The 20,359-nt window shown below is 37.7% G+C and overlaps 1 protein-coding gene across 1 annotated transcript in view; it reads right to left on the bottom strand.

Annotated features, from left to right (window-relative positions):
- SEMA3E (sema domain, immunoglobulin domain (Ig), short basic domain, secreted, (semaphorin) 3E) overlaps positions 1 to 20,359 on the bottom strand; it is a 333,719-nt gene that overhangs the window by 99,621 nt on the left and 213,739 nt on the right. The window contains exons 3-4 of the mRNA XM_006896142.1: positions 19,578 to 19,637; positions 15,322 to 15,441 (exon numbers count right to left, since the gene is read on the bottom strand). Coding sequence (XP_006896204.1) covers positions 15,322 to 15,441; positions 19,578 to 19,637 — 180 coding nt within the window. The remainder of the gene's footprint in view (positions 1 to 15,321; positions 15,442 to 19,577; positions 19,638 to 20,359) is intronic.

The raw sequence follows: 20,359 nt of genomic DNA, 5'->3' as shown, positions 1-20,359 counted from the left end.
TCCAGTTGTTTTTGGATAATCTTCAGTAGAATCTTGCTTGCATGTGGAATCAATGATATTGTTCTGTAGTTTCTACACTCAGTTGGGTCGCCCTTCTTTGGGATGGGAACAAATATAGACCTCTTCCAGTCAGTTGGCCAAGTGGTTGTTCTCTAGATTTCTTGGCACAACTTGGTGCAGCATCTGTTACCTGAAATATGTCAATTGGTATACCATCTATTCTGGGGAGCATATGTTTTGCTATTTTCTTCAAAGCAGCTTGAACTTCTGCCTCCATCACCATAGGCTCTGGCTCAAGTGCTGTTTCATTAAATTCTTCTGTATCTGCCAATTCCTTTCGATACAATGACTCAGTATACTACTACCATCTTCTTTTGATACCTCCTGGATCATTTAACATTCTGCTTAAAGCATCCTTGATTGTTGCAACTCGAGGTTTGAACTTGTTCTTCAGTTCCTTGAGCTTAAGAAATGCTGAACAAGTTCGGCCCTTTTGATTTTCTGACTCTTGCTCCTCGCACATTTCATTGTTATATTTTGCTTTGTCATTCTGTGCTGCCTTTTGGAATCTTCTGTTCAGCTCTTTAGTGTCTTGGATTCTTCCTTGTGCTTTGGCTTCTCTACGTTCCAGTGCAATCTTCAGAGTTTCTTCTGACATCCATTTTGGTCTTTTCTTCCTCTTCTGTCTTTGTAATTACCGCTTGCACTCTTCCTGGATGATACATTTAACATCCTCCCACAACTCATCTGGTTTTCATTCATTAGTGTTCAAGGCCTGAAACCTGTTCCTGAGATGATTCTGAAATTCAGGTGGTATGAATTTAAAGTCATATTTTGGCTCCTGTGGATTCGGTTTAATTTTCCACAGCTTTACCTTGAACTTGCATATGAGTAGTTGGTGGTCTGTTCCACAATCAGCTCCTGGCCTAGTTTTCACAGCTGATATTGAGCTTCTCCAGAGTTTTTTTTTTCCACAGATGTAATTGATCTGATTCCTATGCATACCATCAGGTGAAATCCATGTGTATAATCTACGTTTATGTCTCTTAAAAAATGTATTTGCAATGAATAAGTCATTGTGCAAAATTCAATCATTTTATCTCCAGCTTCATTTCTGTCACCAAGTCCATGTTTTCCAACTACTGATTCTTCTTCCTACAACTACACGTAATATAGATTAATTTTACTCTATTATTCAAAGAAACCCAGAAAACTTTTATACTGATACAAGTCAGAATAGTGCTTACTTGAGTGGAGGTAACTGAAAAGGAGGACAGTCAAAATCCCTGTGTGCTGCTGAAGTTCTATTTCTATATCTGAATGCTATTTACATCATTTTTGTTGTTTTGGGGTACCCTTAAATCCATCCCAACTCATAGTGACCCTATATACGATGTTGTTGGGTTTATGCACTGTTGAGTCAGAACCAATCCAAGCTGATCCTCTGGTTGATTTTCAGAGGCAGTAAATCTCATGGAAGGAGATCATTCTTCTTTCTCCAGTGTAGCAGCTGGTAGATTAGAACTGCATACCTTTGTATCAGCAGCACAATTCTTAACCAGTAAATCACTAGGGTTCCCTTATGTACAATGTTGTTGTTGTTGTTGTTATGTGCTGTCGAGTCGTTTCCGACTCATAGCGACCCTATGCACAACAGCCCTAAACCCTGCTCTATCCTGCGCCAACCGCACCGCCTCTGACACACCCATCCCGATTACCCCAGTCACCGAATCAATCCATCTCATATAGGGTCTTCCCCTCCTGCGTTGTCCCTCAACCCTCCCAAGCATGATGTCCCTCTCCAAGGATCCGTCCCTCCTGGCAACATGTCCAAAGTATGTCAGACGAAGCCCCAGAATCCTTGCCTCCAAGGAGTAGCTTGGTTTAATCCTCTCCAAGACAAATCCGTTTGTTTTCCTGGCAGTCCAGGGTACATTCAGTACCCTTCTCCAGCACCACAGCTCAAAAGCATCCACGCTCCTTCTGTCCTCCCTAGTCATTGTCCAGCTCTCTGATGCATAACAAGCGATTGCAAATACCATGGCCTGTATCAGGTGCACCTTAGTCTCCAGAGAGACACTGTTGCTCCTGAGTACCTTAGAGAGGTCCCTAACAGCAGACCTTCCCATCGCGATACGCTTTTTGATTTCCTGACTGCTGGTGCCAAGAGTGTTGACTGTGGAGCTGAGCAAACTGAAGCTGTGAACACTCTCAGTCTCTTCGTCATCCATCCTGATGCTGCCAATTGGTCCAGTGGCTAGAATCTTTGTCTTCTTGACATTGAGCCTTAGTCCATACTGAAGGCTGCAGTCCTTGACCCTTTGCAGCAAGTGCATGAGGTCCTCCTCAGTTTCAGCAAGCAGGGTTGTGTCATCTGCATAACGGAGATTGTTAATAGACCTTCCACCAATCCTGATGCCACAATTCTCCTCATAGAGCCCAGCTTCTCGGATAATCTGCTCTGCATACATGTTGAAAAGGTATGGAGACAGGATGCATCCCTGGCGTACACCCTTCCCAATTTTGAACCATGCAGTGTTACCCTGCTCTGTTCTGACTACTGCCTCTTGGTCTAAGTATAGGTTTCGTATTAGCACAATTAAATGTTCTGGGATTCCCATTCTTCTCAGAGTCAGCCACAGTTTGTTATGATCCACACAGTCAAATGCCTTTGCATAATCAATGAAACACAGATAGACATTCTTCTGGTATTCTCTGCTTTCAGCCAAGATCCATCTAACACCCACAACAATATCCCTAGTACCATGACCCCTTCTAAATCCAGCCTGGACTTCCGGCAGTTCTCTACTGATGTGCTGTTCTAATCGTTTTTGCATTATGTACAATAGGAAAAAAAAATAAACCATTGGTCGGTCATACACAATCTTCATAATTGTTGTTGTTTAAGTACATTTTTGCCACCATCTGTCATTTTGTAGAATTAAGAGTTTTCCTCAACTCTGTGTCCTTATAAAGACTTTTCTAAGAGTAATGTCCTTCTCCAGGGATTGGTTAGTGCTGACCATTGTTGTTTTGTGCGGTAGAATCTACCACGACACATAGAGACCCTACATACAATAGCTCTGAACCCTGCTCTATCCCTGGTCAAATTCACTATCTCTGACACACCTATCCTCATTACCCCAGTTACTGTATCAATCCATCTCATCCAAAGTTTTCCTGTCCTGTGCTGTCGATGTCCTTGTCTAAGAACTGGTTCCTCTGAGCAACATGCCCAAAGCATGTGAGATGGAGGCTCAAAATCCTTGCCTTCAAAGAACAGCTTGGCTTCACCCTCTCCAGGACACAACTGTTAATTCTCTTGACAGTCCATGTTATGTTCAATATTCTCCTCCAGCAACACAACTCAGAGGCATCAATTCTTCTTCTGACTTCTTTAGTGATTGTCCAGCTCTCTGATGAATTACAGATAATTTCAAAGACTATGGCCTGGATCAGGCACACCTTAGTCTCCAGACTGACATTTTTGCTCTTTAGCACTCTGGAAAGGTCCCTGACAGCAGATTTTCATAATGCAATTTGGTTTTTGTGGGTTTGTGGTTTTTTTTTTTTTAAATTTGCTGTTGCTGATGCCAAGAGTGTTGATTGTGGACTCAAGTAAGTTGAAATTGTTAATAATCTCATTGTTTTCTCCATTTATCATGATGCCAATTGGCCCAGTGGTGAGAAATTCTTGTTTTCTTGAAGTTCAGTTTATTTTGAAAACTACAGTCCTTGATCCTCTGCAGCAAATGCTATAGACCCTCCTTAGTTTCAGCAAGCAAAGTTGTGTCATCTGGACAATATAGGTTATTGATAAGTCTTCCTCCAGTCCTGAAGCCACATTCCTCTTCATAAAGTCCAGACTCTGCTATAATCTGTTCCCCACAGGATACATCCCTGATGCAATCCTTTCCTGATTTTGAACCGTGCAGTTTCCTTGCTCTGATAACATGTTTAAAGTCCAAGAGACAAAATCTCATCATCTCTTTAAAGGAGTACTTTGTATCATGGGCTCAAATATGTCAGAGATGATGAGGATGGCACAGGATAGGAAGGACACAGTTCAGATCTGTTATTCATAGTGTAGCTATGAGTTCTACTTGATTGTTTTCATAACTTGTCCTGCTAAGATTAATAGCAGAATATTTATGAAAAGTCTTAGCTCAGTGTAGTCCCAAGTGCTTAACCAGATGTATTTGTCCATAATTTCTAACTGAGCCATTCATGGCTTGGTTCCCCAATTAGTCTATGGCCCTTGGGTTCAGATTCACTAGAAGGTGAATGTCAGACACTCAGAGCCGTCAAGGGAATGACACATGTGAACGTAGGTATGTGATCTGGCTAGTTACCTAAGTGTGTTCAATTTGTGAAAATTCATAATGGTAATAGTAATGGGTATTCTTTTTTAAAAGAAAAACCTCTGTACTCTTTCCTAATTTAACAAAAGCATATACATAAAAGATGCCTTAATTCTTCATGGTATACTTCATTCATACTATAAAGGATAGAAAAGTACTCTTACGGGTTGTGTTTTTTTTTTTATTCCATGCATTTATCCTATGGTTATTAATCAGCAGATTCTGTTTACAGGTTTTGAGTAAGATTATAATCCTTCTAGTGCTGAGATAACAAATGTAAATGCATATCAGGGCCAGGTGGAGACGGCAGACTGTAGGGAGACTGCCTTTAAGTTACATTGTGAGGGTGACGGGAACTGGAGAAGATTATTATGCACATGGCCTCATGTTGGACCAGACTACAACCACTTAGCACCAACGTATTCTTTTCATATGTGTCCCATGGAAATCTCAATTTATTATGTGAAACCTACCATTTCCTAAACGGCCCTCTAAAAGAAAACAAACAAGAAACACTGCCTGACACACAAAGTGCATCTGTGAGCTGAATCAGGCATATGGCTGCCAGTTTATAACATCTGATCAAACCAAAGAGACCTGAATGCTTTCTGGGCGACAGCCAGGACCAGCTCATTTGCCTTCAGGTCCCCAATCACTCACCACCACACTTTGCACACTATAAGCTCTGAATTAACAGTAAAATCAAATCACCTCATTAAACACATTATCATCCATCCTGGCACTAAAATATGGCCATTTAAGTGAATGCAACATAGTTTTTGTATGTATCTTACTACGAAGATGGATGGACACAGTGACTGTAACAATGTCAATCACATCAGAGATGGTGTGGATGGCACAGGACAGGGCAAGCTTCAGATCACCTAAAGAAAACTAGGTGTGCATCTGTGTGCATGTGTGTGTGTGTGTGCGCGCGCGTGCGTGTGCACGCACACACACGCATTGCTGCCAGTGATACATTTTTTTTGGAAGAAGAGAAACAAACGGGCAACTTTAATATTAGGTGGTTTTGTTAAAACACATGTATACACAACCAGCACACACATATCTTCAACAGAATAAACATCAAACTATTAACAAAGGCATGTTTAGGAAGAGATGGATAAAAATTGGCACTGGAGAGGCTTCACTTTCTATTTTGCAGATTTCCTCTTGATATTAATATTTTTTTAAATGGGAAGAAGAAGTCCTCACAGCAGAGCCCATTGCTCTCTGTGGATTAGAGCTGATAGTTCTTTAATTACTTACAGCTCCTGGCCCATCATGAGCCTCTCCTAATTCCCCAGTGGGCTGCAGGAAAGCTGCCCGGCAACATAAGCAGAGCCCTACTTCTGTCTGCACCTTCTCTCTCTGCTCACAGGCACGTGGTGCTGGAGGCACGGTTTCTTCTAAGTACCTCACACACTTAGATGGTGTGAAACAGTGAGGAGAAAGTGAAGTTTATCAAGCCTCTGCCATTCGGGGAGCTTTCATATAAATCATTCTGAGATAAAACTAGTGTGAGAGTTCTGTTTTCCTTCCTACCAGGAAATCATTTAACCAGCTTTCCACATTAGAATTGACAAGAGAGAAGAGCCTGGAGGAACAAGCCCTTTCTTCCAAGACATTTTAAAACATCCTTGGAGATTTTAAAAATCACAAAAATAATAGGCTGCTAGTTCCTTGTGAGAGTGTAATGTTCTCCTTTTATAACCCTGGGGATTATAATAGTGCCTTTCCTATCACCATTACTGTAAAATTTTAAGTAAGGAACATAGAAGGAACAATATAGAAAACAACTAATACTTGGTGAGCCAGATACATAATATTTTTCCAAATATAATAACTACTTGAATATGCTAATGCTATGTAACATAAAATGTACTTATACAAAGTGATATGAAATTGGAAATAGCCTTCTTCAACTATTTAATTTTCTAAAAATGGCCTTATCTCTTAAAGGACTATTAATAGTACATTAACAAATGATGGATGATACTACTGTAAAGGAATAATAATTCTAGAACACTTAATTATGTTCACATAGCAAATATACATAGACCAAAAATCCTTTGCTTTAACACAATATGGGATATTATGTGGTTTAAAATAAGGAAAACTTTGTGTCATGGTTGTACCTTTTCACCATATTTATCCCATTGTGTTCTGAGCAAATATCTGTGAGACCAGGCTAAATGAAGAATCCAGTGACACCAGGAGTGGATGCAGACTGATTCACAACCTGCGAAATGTAGGCTGGAGGAACCTGAGAGCATGACCCTAGTTACACTTTAAAAATGGAACAAAACTCACCCGTGCTGTTCACATTTCAGCCAAATGATAGAGACAGGATTTTAAGGAGCATGATAGTGGAGTAACTCACAACCTTGCTTGCTTCCTGAAAATGCAGACTTGAAGGATCGATTGATGATATTAAAGGACTATAGTCTTTAGTATAGATTACACTTGCAATATGAAAAAAATACATCCTCACAACTGGATTAATGAACAATAGCATAATAAACAGAGAAAAAATCTGAAGGTGCCAAAGATTTAATTTTACTTGCATCTACAATAAACACCCATGGAAGCAGCAATGAAGAAATCATAGGTATTGTATCTGGTAAAACTGTTGCCAATTCTTTAAAGAGCAACAATGTCACTTCGCAATCTAAGGTGCATCTGTCCTGATGCATATATTTTTCACTTGCTTCATATATGAATCTGAAAATTGAGGAAGACCACAGAACTGATGCTTTTGAATTGTTCTGCTAGCAAAGAATTTAAAACATGTCATGGACTATCAAGAGAAATTTCTCTTGAAAGTGCAGCCAGAATGTTCTTTAGATGTGATGGTGGTGACACTTTGTCTCACATAATTTGGGCATAAGGAGGAACCAGTACCTGAAGAAAGACATTATGCTTGATAAAATAGAGGGAAGAAAATAAGATAACCCTCAATGAGATGGATTGGTTTTTGTCTTGTGGAATATTCTGGATACTATTCATACCATATGGAAACTGAGCACTTGGAACCCCTAATAAGCTTTATGTTTATCCCTCATTATCAGTAAATAATGAATTAATTTGTTTCCAACTTATCAAATCAACATGAAAAGGATCATATGTACAATGTTTCTATGGGCCAAATTTGTATGAGATCAGAGTCTTCCACATCTAATCACATCATTTTTATTTGTACTTTTTCTCCCATGAATCCTGTCTCATTCTTTTTCCTCCTGTGATTTCACCCTCTTCCTTTCTATCATCTTGTTACTCTGCAAAGTTTTATATTTTCTCAATTCCTAATTTGCCTCTCTTCATCCACAGGTAATCTTGATTTGAGAAATTGCTATTCCACTAATGCTTCTCTCAGAAGTGCATTCAAAATTTACATCTATGTCCAATAAATGCCTTGACCCTTTGGGACTTCAATTACTAGAAAGAACTCCTTCATGTCTATACTATTTCACACTCTTTGTTGCCTTGAATTTCATGATCACTCTTTGTTAATCTCATACCTGTCTTTCAAATATAGGTTTACCTTTGTTTGAAAAGCAGTGATTTTTCCCTTTATACTAAAATTCTCTTCCTAGATAATGATATTCTCGTGGAAGATGGCAGTTTATATGAATGTGTATGGTAATTTCAAAATCTGCATATATTTCTTGAAAGGTAAGCTGTTATATCCAACTGTCAGCAAGGTATCATCACTGAATATAACTCTGTCCCTTTTCTACAGAAATTTGCTCACTACCCAATCAACATCTTCAATCTGAAAGGTAAGTGATCTCAAGGTCTTATTTGATATGTTAATCTGCTAGTCTAAGAAAAAACTCATTTCCATACAATAATATTTTCTGTATGCTTTCTCATATTTATTTTCTTTAGCTCTCTCTCCACTTGTTGCTTAAACAGCCAATACTACCATCTTTGTTTTATTATATCAGTACTTTTATAATCTACACTCTATTTTCTTATTACTTATATTCTCTTTTCCCCAGAATGCTCTTTGACATTGAAGATTCTTAACTATCATTTTAAAACATTTATTCCATTACATTTATTATTTTGAATTTGTAATTACCTGATCCGCTTTAACCACTTTATCCGCTTATTATGCACCCACTTTGATACTCGCCAGCCATTCATTTCTCACCTAATGCCATTTTTCATGTTATTTGAATAAAGTGAGAGTAAGAGACAGAAAGTGAGAGGGGAGGGGGATAGAGAGAAGGGAGAGGGGTCAGGGCAGAGGGGAGAGAGAGAGAGAGAAGGGAATTTCACAGAAACAATTTAATGAATTTTTGTTGTTGTTATGTGCCGTCAAGTCGACCATGATTCATAGAGCCCTATACACAATAGCTCACAACCATGTTCTATCCCGAGCCAATCCCACTGCTTCTGACACACCTGCCTAATTACCCCATTACTGTGTCAATCCGTTTCATCCAGGATCTTCCTCTCCCATGCTATCCCTCTATCTTTCCAAGCATGATGTCCTTCTCCAAGGACTGGCCCCTCCTGAAAATGTGCCCAAAGTATGTGAGAAAGAATCTCGAAATCCTTGCCTCCAAGGAGAAGTTTGGCTTCACCCCCTCCAGGACAGACATGTTTGTTTTCTTGATAGTCAGTGATATTTTCAATACTCTCCTTTATCACTACAACAAAAAAGCATCAATTCTTCTTCTGTCCTCCTGGGCCATTGTTCAGCACTCTGGTGCATAACTAATAATTGCAAAGGTGCACCTGAGTCTGTAGAGTTTAGCATTCTGGAGAGTTCCCTGGCTTTTTCCCCCAACACAATAAATCTTTTGATTTCCTGACTCCTGGTGCTAAGAGTGTTGATTGTGAAACCAAGCAAGCTGAAATTATTAATAATCTCAATCTGTTCTCCATCTATCATGAATTGGTCTAGCGGTAAGAATCTTTGTCTTCTTATATTGAGTTTCAATCCATATTGTAGATTACAGTCCTTGACCCTCTGAAACAAATATTTCAGGCCCTCCTCAGTTTCAGCAAGCAAGGTTGTGTCATCTGTGTAACGGAGGTTGTTGATGAGTCTTTGTCCAATCCTGATGCCACTGTGTTCAATAATTTAGTTTATTCTGATAACACCCTCTTTTAAGCACCAGATTAAATTTTCTAAATTCTGGCAAATGGAAATCAAGAGACAAAACAGAAATACTGAGAATTCACTATATCCTCTCAATAATCTATGTCTCCTTGCCTCTTTCTATACTGTTACATCGTGCTCTTCTGAATCATCAAGGAGTAAAATTAGAATTGTTTTGAAATTTATTTTCAACTACAACATCCAATCAAATGCTAAGTGATGAAATCTACACTTCCTTACTTTGATCTTGCAACAACACTGTTGAAAATCATCATGGTCTCTCACCAGGGTGATTAGAATAGCCTCCTTTAATTTCTCTTGACCTTTGTCTTTCTCTTCTTGAAACAACCCTAAGTATCACTAACAATTAATATATTATGTCAACCAAAAAACTCCACTCAAATGCCTTCAAGGTACTGTTTTTAGGAATAAGCACAGAATAGCTCTGTCTGGCATTAAAATTTCAGAAGGCTTGTCTGAATTTTTTTCTAATGTTTCACAAACAAGTAGGCTAATGCCAGCAGACATACTTAGATAAACTTGTTGAATAGGGTTTTTATCTACAATAATTTCCAACTTCTCATTCCATTGTGTAAAATTCCATCAAACCTTCAAACAGCATTTTAGGAAAAAGTCTTTCATTCATGAATCTCCAACTTCCACTTATGACATATATGCCAATTTTTTAAAAAAACTAGGTTTTCTATAATCTTTTATATTTAGATAAATTCTTGAGATCAACAAATTCACTATTACAATATGTAAATTAATTCCATGGAGTTCCACTTCTAATGTAAATGTAGCTTGTAATAAGATATTGAGGATAGTCTTTAGATAATAATATCAAGCTAATTTTAAAAACATTTTTTGAAAAAAATGATTTGAAATCCCTGGAGAATATTTCAGAGAAAACTAGAACCTTTTTTCATTTAGGAAGATAATACCGTTTTGAAAGTGTGTGAAAAGCTTGGAAAGTTAAAGGAAAGTGCTTTAGAGGTTAGTACCTTTAAACATTGGCTGGAAAGTGAAAGTGATATGCAGAAACTGAAAAAGGAGTTCTATCTTCAAAACGTTTGGCTGACCCTAAACTGCTTGGTATGTACTTGTGAATGAAAACAATGTCAATAATACTGAAAAATACTTTTATCTGCTGTTCATTGTACCTGATTCAGGCCATGGTCTTTTCAGTTACATGCTATGCATCTGCAAGGTGTACAATTAATAAGAATGGAAGAAGAATGGGCACCTCTAAACTGTGGTGTTGCAAAGAGTACTTAATATCCCATGGACTTCCAAATGAACAAACAGATATGTCATAGAGGAGGTGCTACCAGAGTGCTACTTGGAGGCAAAGATGGCAAAGCTTTGTCTCACACACAAAACTTAAACAGAATAGGTTAACCACAGGTCTGTGACTTCAGAAGAAAGAATTAACTAACTTGCATATAAATCAGTAGAATGTATCCAATATGAAAAAGAGCAGGGGGAAGACTGAATAAAAGTGAACAGATCCCCAATTATCTGTGGCTAATTCCCTGAAGTCTAATGTATGCTGTTGTTAGGTGCTGTTAAGTCATAGTGACCCTATGAACAACTGAACTAAAACCCTGTCCTAGCCTGTGCCATCGTCATCGTTTCTGCATTATGTCTCGCCTAACAATATACTCAAAGTATGTGAAATGAATTTTGTCATCTTTGCCTTCAAGGAGTACTGCCTTCTCTTTTTGTAAGATATAACAGTTTATGCATAGGAAGAGATTGAAAAGACCATGGCCTGAATTAATCACACCTTAGTCTTCAAACTGATATCATTGTTTCTCAGAAATTTGGAGTGATCCCAGCCTGCAGACGTCCTCAATGTAGTATATTTCCTGACCTTTTGACTTCTGGTACGAAGGGTATTGATTGTAGATACAAGTAAGATAAAATCTATGACAATTTCAATGTTTTATCATTATGTTGTTGATTGGCCCAGTAGGGAGAATTTTTGAGTTGGTTTTTTTTTTTTTTTTTTTTTATGAAATCCATATTGAAGGCTGTAATCTCTGATTACCTGCTGTAAGGGCTTCACATCTTTCTCACTTACAGCAAGTAAGGTTGTGTCACCCACATAATGCAGGTTGCTGATGAGCCTTCCTCTGGTCCTGATACCACATTCTTCTTCACAGAATCAAGCTTCTAGAATGTTTTGTTAAGCATACAGATTGTATAGATAATGAGAGTGGGTACAGTCCTGACCCTCAAGAGAAGATGGAGAGAATATACAGTGTCACTGTACCAAAAAAGAATTGGTTAAAATGAAATACTTTAGGAAGTATCACATGATCAACAGCTAATGGTAATGACAGAAGATGTTCATGCTGCAGCGAAGGCATTAGCAAAAAAAATTATGCCCCAGGAACTAATGAGCTACCAGCTGACATGTTTCAACTAACAGATACGGCTCTGGACCTATTTATTAATCCATGCCAGAAAATTTGGAAGACAACTGACTGGAAGGGATCCATATTTGCTAATATTTCCAAGAAAAGTGATTCAAGAGAATGTGCAACTTATTAAACAACATAATTAATAGTATGTGCAAGCAAAATATTGCTGAAGATCATCCAAAAATGCTTAGAATAATATATAGAGAACTACCAGAAATACAAGCAGAGTTTAGAAGAGGCTGTGGCATCAGGGATATCATTGCTAATGACTGAAGGATTCTAGCAGAAAACATATAATATCAGGAAAAAAGTCTATCTGTGCTTTATTGACTATGCAAAGGCATTTGACGACATGGATCATGAAAAATTATAGCTAACATTGAGAAAAATGGGAGTCCAGAAAATTTAATGGTGCTCATGTGAAACCTATACTTGGATAAAGAAACTTTGTCTCAAGAGAACAAGGGAACACTGCATGATTCAAAAATGTGTATGTTAGAATAAATGGAAAAGAAGAAATACCGTTTAAATAATTTTTTATATTTTTCCAAATTAGATTAAAAATGTAAATTTATGGATCTAAGAATCTCAGTTAACTCAAGAAATACAAATATAAAATAAATAAACTCTTACACATACTATAGAAAAATGTATGCAAATAATCAAACAAATTTAACAAATATAAATTAGCAAATATAATCATAAGCAGTATGACTGAAATAAACCAGGGTTAGAAAATGAAATAACAGATTTAACATTAAAACAGAAAATGAAGGTAAAATAAGGAAATATGAACAGCAATAGCAACAAAAAAATTTTGAAACTAATTTTCTACTCCACTAAACTATGTGGCTTACAATAATAGGAATATAGTATTTAATAGTTCAAAGGACTCTCTATCTCTATTTCATTGCTGTGCAGTCGGGATTGACTCATATTTTTACTGTTATGTGCCATCAAGGTCCTTGCAACTCATAGCAAACCTGTATACAATAGCTCTGTAGGCTGCCTTGTCCTGAGCCAGTCTCATTGACTCAGACAAACCTACCTCCATTTCCCTAGTTACTGTATCAGTCCTTCTCATCTGGGGTCTCCCGCCCCTGCTCTGTGCCTCCAACCTTCCCAGTATAAATGATGTCCTTGTCTAAGGACTGGTCCCTCCAGGACATGTGCCTAAAGTACCTCAGTTTTAGCAAGAAAGGTTGCGTCATCTGTATAACACAGGTTGTTGACGAGTCTTCCTTTAATCCTGATGCCACATTTCTCCTCATAAAGCCCAGCCTTCTAAATAATCTGTTCTGTATATAAATTGAAAAGATACAGAGACAAGACATATCCCTTATGCACTCCTTTCCTTTTTTTTTTTACTATTTAGTATTTCCTTGCTCTGTTCTGAGGATTCTTTCCTGGTCCAAGTATAGGTTTCACATGATCACAATCAAGTGTTCTGGGATTCTCATTTTCCTCAAGGTTTGCCACAATTTGTTATTAATTGGTGCAACACAATTGGTGTATATAACACAAACAACTTTAGTATAAAGACATCACTCATTTTGTATTAACACACCATACTCCAAAATGACCTTATCTTATTAATTACTAACAACTTCAAAAAACATTTTCAAGCAAGGCCACATTCACAGATATCATTTTAAGGGACACAATTCAATCTATAACATACCAGCTGTGATCCACACAGTCAGATGTCTTTGCATAGTCAATGAAACACAGATAGACATTCTTCTGGTACTCTCTGCTTTCTGCCAAGATCCATCTGACATTGGTGATAATGTCTCTAGTGCCATGACTTCTTTTAAACTCATCTTGTAATTCTGGTAGTTCTGTGACAATGTATTGTTCCAGTCATTTTTGGATAATCTTCAGCAGGATTTTGCTTGTGTGTGATATTGTATGATAATTTCCTCACTCTGTCAGGTCACCCTTTTTTGGAATGGGAGTAAATATTGACTCTTCTAGTCAGGTGGCCAGGTAGTTATCCTACAGATTTCTTGGCACAACCTGCTGTGCATATTCAGGGCAGCATCTGTTTATTGAAATCTCTAACGTAGTATGCCATCAATTCCTGGGGCCTTATTTTTTGCCAAGTCCTTCTGAGCAGCCTGTACTTCCTCCTTTACCATTGTCCCTTGATCATGTGCTGGTTCTTGAAATTCTTCTCTGTCAGCCAATTCTTTATGTGATTCTGTACACTCCTTCCATCTTTTAATATTTCCTGGTGTGGTTTCTGAGGCTATAGTTTGCATAAGAAGAGATTTCTCTTTCTCGGTAGGAGCCACAGGTAGATTTGAATGTCCAGAGAAGCACAGCACAAACTTTGGGTTAGCAGCAGAACTCCCTATGGACCAGGGTCCCTTGTAGGGTCTTGATATCTAAAATCAAGGTGTCAGCAAAGTCATGATCTCTTTCTTCAAAGTCACCTAGAGAAAGATGCTCTTTGTTTCTCTCAGCCACAGGTAGATGTAGATCTTCCATATCTTATAGTTGCATAACTGTCTTTATGTTCAACTTAAGTCTCCTCTGTCTGTCTGTCTGCATCTTCTACTCCTGTGAAGTTTACAGCCTCTTAAAATCCACTGGAGGACCATCTATGAGTTGGTTTTGACTCAAAGCACATACCATCAACAACTTTAGCATAAAGACATCACTCTTATTGTACTAACACACCTCGAAATGAACTCATGTTAACTGATAACAACTTCTAAAAACATTTTCAAGCACGGTCACATTCACAGGTACAATACTGAGGTTTGGGCTTTATCACAAGATATCATTTTGAGGGACACAATTTAATCCATAATAAGTATATATCTCCAAACTGATAAAACACAAATGAGAACACAGTTTAATATTAAGAAATATTTGTAAAAATCACCATTGTTTAATGAATTAATACATAAGGAATCAACTCATCAATAGATGTGATCGCTGACAAGGATTTTAAAAGCTCACAAAGACAGTATTTCTCTTAAGCAGATTACGTCAGTATATTATAAATACTTTCATATTTCCTAAGCAGAAATGGTTAAACCAGGTGGCTCCTTGGAGGCAAGGATTCTGAGGCTCCGTCTAACATACTTTGGACATGTTGTGAGGAGAGACCGGTCCTTGGAGAGGGACATCATGCTTGGGAGGGTGGAGGGACAGTGCCGGAGGGGAAGGCCCTCTATGAGGTGGATTGATTCAGTGACTGGGGTAATCAGGATGGGTGTATCAGAGACAGTGCGATTGGCACAGGACAGAGCATAGTTTAGGGCTATTGTAGATAAGGTCACTATGAGTCGCAAGCAACTCAATGGCACATAACAACAACAAAAACAAGCAGAAATGCCATAAATGTCTCCTAAAGTTATTTCAAGTATTACTTTTACTGGGAACAATATAGGAATAAACTTACCTGCAAATGATATCCAACCCTGATAAAGGCACAGTGTGGGTCAAATGCTCCTGTACCACAGGTAAGAAGATGTGTTCTGTTATAGTGATGCAAAGCCCGAACATAATTTGCACATTCTTCCTAAAGCAGGAAATATAAAAATAAGAAGTTGGTTCAATAAAAAAACTCATTCCTTTTGAGTCAAAATTCACTTGTTGCTAACTTCCCAGTGGGTTTTTGGAAGCTATAATCCACAGCACTGGATTGTCCATTTTTTTCTTTCCTCTGAGTCACTGGTGGATTTGAACTGCCAGCGAGGTAATTCCCTAAGAATTATCTCAGCAGAGGATTAGTGTAATAAAATTGCTCAATCTTATTTTTTCTGTTTTTTTTTTTTTTTTCTATCCCTAAACAAAAGAACAAAATGTTATGTCTTGGAGAAATTGCAGCCAGAGTGCTTTTTGGAGGCAAAGACTGGCAAAGCTTCACCTCTCATACTTTAGATATGTAGCTAAATGAGTTTATTCCTTGGAAGGGACATTTTGCTTGAAAAGATGAGGGTTAACAAAGGAGAGGAAGTCCTCCAATGAGATAGATAGACCCAGTGACTGAAGTAAAGGACTTAAGTACGTCAGAGACGATGAAGATGTGCAGGGTAGTACAGAGTTCAGGTCCATTGTTCAGAGGGCTACTATGAGTCTCACTCAACTCGAAGGCACCTGACAACAACGAGTGAGTACATTTAAAGGAGGATAAAATTAGTGAAGTTGAAACAGAGTGACTAACAAACATTTTAGCTAGCAGTGCTGTATGAATTACACTTTATAATGAAAGCACATCAATTTTAATTTATTCTAATACATACTTTAGGGAATAAAAGCACTGTTCAGAAATGTATTCAAGAATCTGCATGACAATATGCTCTACAAGTAATTAAGCTATTCCCAAAGCTGTTTTTTTTTTTAAAGTAAGTTCAATATAAACAATGAATCAGCATAAAGTCAGGGAAAATATTAGGGGGAAAAATGCTTCATTACCCATAAGAAAATATATGCAAACTTTCAGGGTATTACATAGTTACAAATTCACATAATTCATTTTAATTGAGAATCTTCAAGTAAACAGAAAGCCAACAAAGAAAAGTAACTTTGAAAATCTATTAGTGTTGGATTACAGCCTAAGGAATTACAGCATTTTATATAAAGGGGTGTATGTTGTTGTTGTTATATGTCATCGAGAAAGGGGTGTATAGCAAACGTAATTTTCCATAAAGGATCAAGTCTTTGGCTTTTTGGACCATCAGGTCTCTGTCTTAACTATGAAATGCTATTGCTATACCATTGAAGCGTTTATACAGAACGTGTAAATGAATGGGTGTTGCCATGTTCCAATAAAATTTTAACAAAAAAAGAAATGGACAGGCTACGTTTATATCAGAACCCCTTGTTTGCTTGCACTTAAGTTAGACAAAGATTTTTGAGAATAAAATATTTTGTGCTTAAAAATATCCTTGGTAACTGAACACAATAACTTATGTATAATAAAGGCTTATAGAGTTTTAATGCATAAGTATCTAGATTAGTATTAAAGCATGCTTAATAAACAAGGAGTTTGACATTATTTTCATACCAACTAGGTTAAATAAATTCTTGCAAGTACAATTTTGGTAAATTGTTGTTGCTGGTGACTATAAGCTTGAATCTAACACATAGCAATATACAAAATAACAGAAACAAATGATGTCACCACCACCTTGTTATTGCACCATCATTATTACTCAGTTTTTTTGCTCCTGCCTAGTATATTATATGATTGATTCAAGTAGCCAAACCCAGTCTATGTTATCTCACTAATATTAATGCCTAGAATGTCTTGGAAGGAGGAGTTGCATCCACTTCCCTAATAGCTTGCCTCCGGAAACCCTATGGACCTGGAGAGAAGATAAAAGGCACCTAAGTGTTGAGGACTCTCCTTCATAAGGTCGCTATGAGTTGCCTGTGACTCAAAGGCACTTAACAACAAGAAGAATGTCAATATTCATGTGTTACACCTTATTTTTCACAAGTTCTAGTTTTCCAACATTCATACCGTATATATTCCATGTTCCAATTAATAAAGGATGTTTGCACCTGATTTTCCTCATTTTGATTGACTTCTAAGCTAAGCTATACCTCTAATACTATAGCTATTCATGTTCCTCTGTTTTCACAGGGTTTTCATAGGCCTGCTATTTAAGAAGTGGATGATCAATTCTGCTTCCCAGTCTGTCTTAATTAAAAAATTCTATTAACTCTTGTCCATTATGGGTGACTCTTCTGGCATTTGGCACAAAGGTGAGCAACACATCTTTCACAAACACAGCCCCCACAGATTTTTTTCAGTACCACAAACTAACAGAAAAGTATTGCACTTATGAGAAAAATCATAAACAAGTAAGAATACAGATACGTAAAGTTATGATGTGATTAGTAATATGCAAATCATTCCCACAAATTAAGTATGATTATTTAATTCAAAATATGTGAGGAGGGAAATGCTAAACTCTCTAAGTGCCAATTATTTCTTTGAGACCCACACAAAATGATCAGTACATATAATGTTTTTAAAGTTAGATTGAGATTTCAAAACTCTAAAGCCTCTCATCTGACACATTGGGATGGATCAAAAGCCAGCAGAACTATTCTATGATGAGTGACTGAGATCACAGCAGGACGGCAGCAAAAACAAGTGATGTGCTGATTGGGTTATCCAAGAAATAAACCTTTACTTCTTAAGTTTCTCATTTATCTAACATTTTATTCTGTGGGTGACCCACATAGTTGATAGCATCTGATCTTTCAGGCCTGGTGAAAATATTCTGCTCCCATATTGTTCTAAAACCCTGCCTTGCCTCACTTCCTCACTGTCCCATAAGATGTGAGTAAATTAGACCTCGTCTTGGCTCATAAATGCTTAGACTGACAAGAACTAAGTGTGTGTTCAATTAGTCAGCATCACGCTGGGGACTCAGGCAGCCAGGAATGTGTTGACTCATTCCTTGGCTTCAAGCCAGTTGCTACAGAGCATGAGAAGTTGGTATTGTGTGTGTTAATCTTCTGCATCTATTTTCTTCCTTACTGGAGGAAAGGTTAAGCTCATTTTCAAAAGGAGGTCTACGTGTTTTCTCTGATGACATGAACTTTGTCCTACCATGGGGTGGTCAGTGGTCGTTGACACTCACACATTTGAGTGTGTCAGGGACTGTGCTAAGAAGCCTATGCAGCACAGCATTTTCCTTTCACGCACAGAAGCGAAGCTATGGAGAAATGGAATATTACTTATATAATTGCGAGATGGTCAAATGCATTCTGCAATTTAAAAATAACAGGCTCAAAAACCTGCCAGCTCATGATCTACCAAATTTCTGGGGCTATAAATCTTAATTGAGGGAGCTTGGGTGTCCTAACGGCAAGAAGCTGTGCTGAAATCCTGAAGACATGTGGTTCAAGGTTCTAGCTGCTCCGTGGGAGAAGGATGGGCCATCTCCTCCCGTGCAATTAACTGCCTCTGAAAACCCACTGCAGGGTCAGCTATCGGTCAGTTCTGGCTCGACGGTACACAACAACACTTCTTAATTGGAGGAGAGAAATGTATTTTTCTCCTGCCAACTGACTAGTAAATTCAAACGGATGGTCTTTAGGTTAAAAGCCCAATTTTAAAGAACCACACAAGAGTTGTTGTTTTTGATTGCCGTCATACACTATTCATAGTGACTCCATGAACAAAAGACCTGAGGCCTTTCTATAACATTCATTTCACCATGTGCATAGAGTTTCCAGAGGCATGTGGTTTAGGAAGTGGATGCCACTCCTGCTTTCCAACACCGCACCACTAGGGCTAAGCAGATTCACTCACTTTATCCTCTTCTATTTTTTACTTTCTCTCTCTTTCTCTCTTTTTTTTTTCACTAGACTTTCTTGCTTACAAATCAAAGGGAAATCACTAAAAAAGTAAAAATGAGGTTTTCTTGAAATTAGAACTTTCAATTATTTTATATCCAAATGTTTAAAAATGTTAACAAAGACATTTACACATTTGGGAGATAAAATTTAATAAAACCCAAAATCTGGATGATAGGTAGCTCAGCTGCCTTAACTCTAGTTGAGATTTATTTATTTTGCCATTTTTTTCCTTCATGTACTAAATACCCTTTTCAAGAGCACATAAAGTTTAATGACTCAATCGTGTATGGTCAACTAGTTATATAGTTGATTTAATTTACAATGAATAATACTTACTACGTCTTTCCCCTTCATTACGCATTCTTCTATTTTCTGTGACGTACTTGGCCAGTGTATCTGAAAGAAAGGATGATGATGCATTATTATGGCAACTCCACATAAAAATGAAGCATTGGAAAAATCATTTCCTTTTTTTCCTGTAATTGAATACATTTTCACCGTGTTATATTTATTGAGAAGATAAAGCAGGCTTAATCTTCCTTATTTCATAATTCTCATTGTTAAGAAACTTTAGTCTGAGCTTTGAGTTCACACTACATCTTATTTTATTGTCTTCTTGGTCATTTCCATTAAAGCTCAGGCCATCAGAGATGAATCACACTTAAGTCAAGCTTTATTTCTCCACACCCAGTCAGCTCTGTGCTCTGACTTCTAGTCTGTCTTCGGTACCTGATTGTCTGTGTATCTCCAACTGCAGGCACCTCTTTGAATTCTTTAAAATTTCCTTACCTTTAAACATCACCTAGTGCAGAACCTGAGGTGTGATGGAAGCTTATGTCTGCTGCAACAAAGAATTAAAGGACTAATAAGCCACACAACACCCGTGATAGGGAGCTCTGATGCCTCAGTGTTCAGAGTTGTCCTAGCAGCCTAAAGGAGAACAGTTTTAATCCACAGTTTGCTCTGCAGAAGAATCATAGGTAATTTCCTCTTGTGCTGTTTTCAGCCTCTGAACCCCCACAGAAGCGTCAGTTATGTTTTGGCCTGACTAATAATATAACATATTAACAACAATAACAATAGCATATCTGTAGTAGTTTTGAGAACATACTTTAACT

The sequence above is a fragment of the Elephantulus edwardii genome, unplaced genomic scaffold (genome assembly GCF_000299155.1).
Source record: "Elephantulus edwardii isolate Elephantulus edwardi_28Jun2011 unplaced genomic scaffold, EleEdw1.0 scaffold00183, whole genome shotgun sequence".
Classification (NCBI taxonomy): Eukaryota; Metazoa; Chordata; class Mammalia; order Macroscelidea; family Macroscelididae; genus Elephantulus; species Elephantulus edwardii.
The sequence above is the reverse complement of the archived record's forward strand: the minus strand, read 5'-3'. Positions and strand labels throughout refer to the sequence as shown.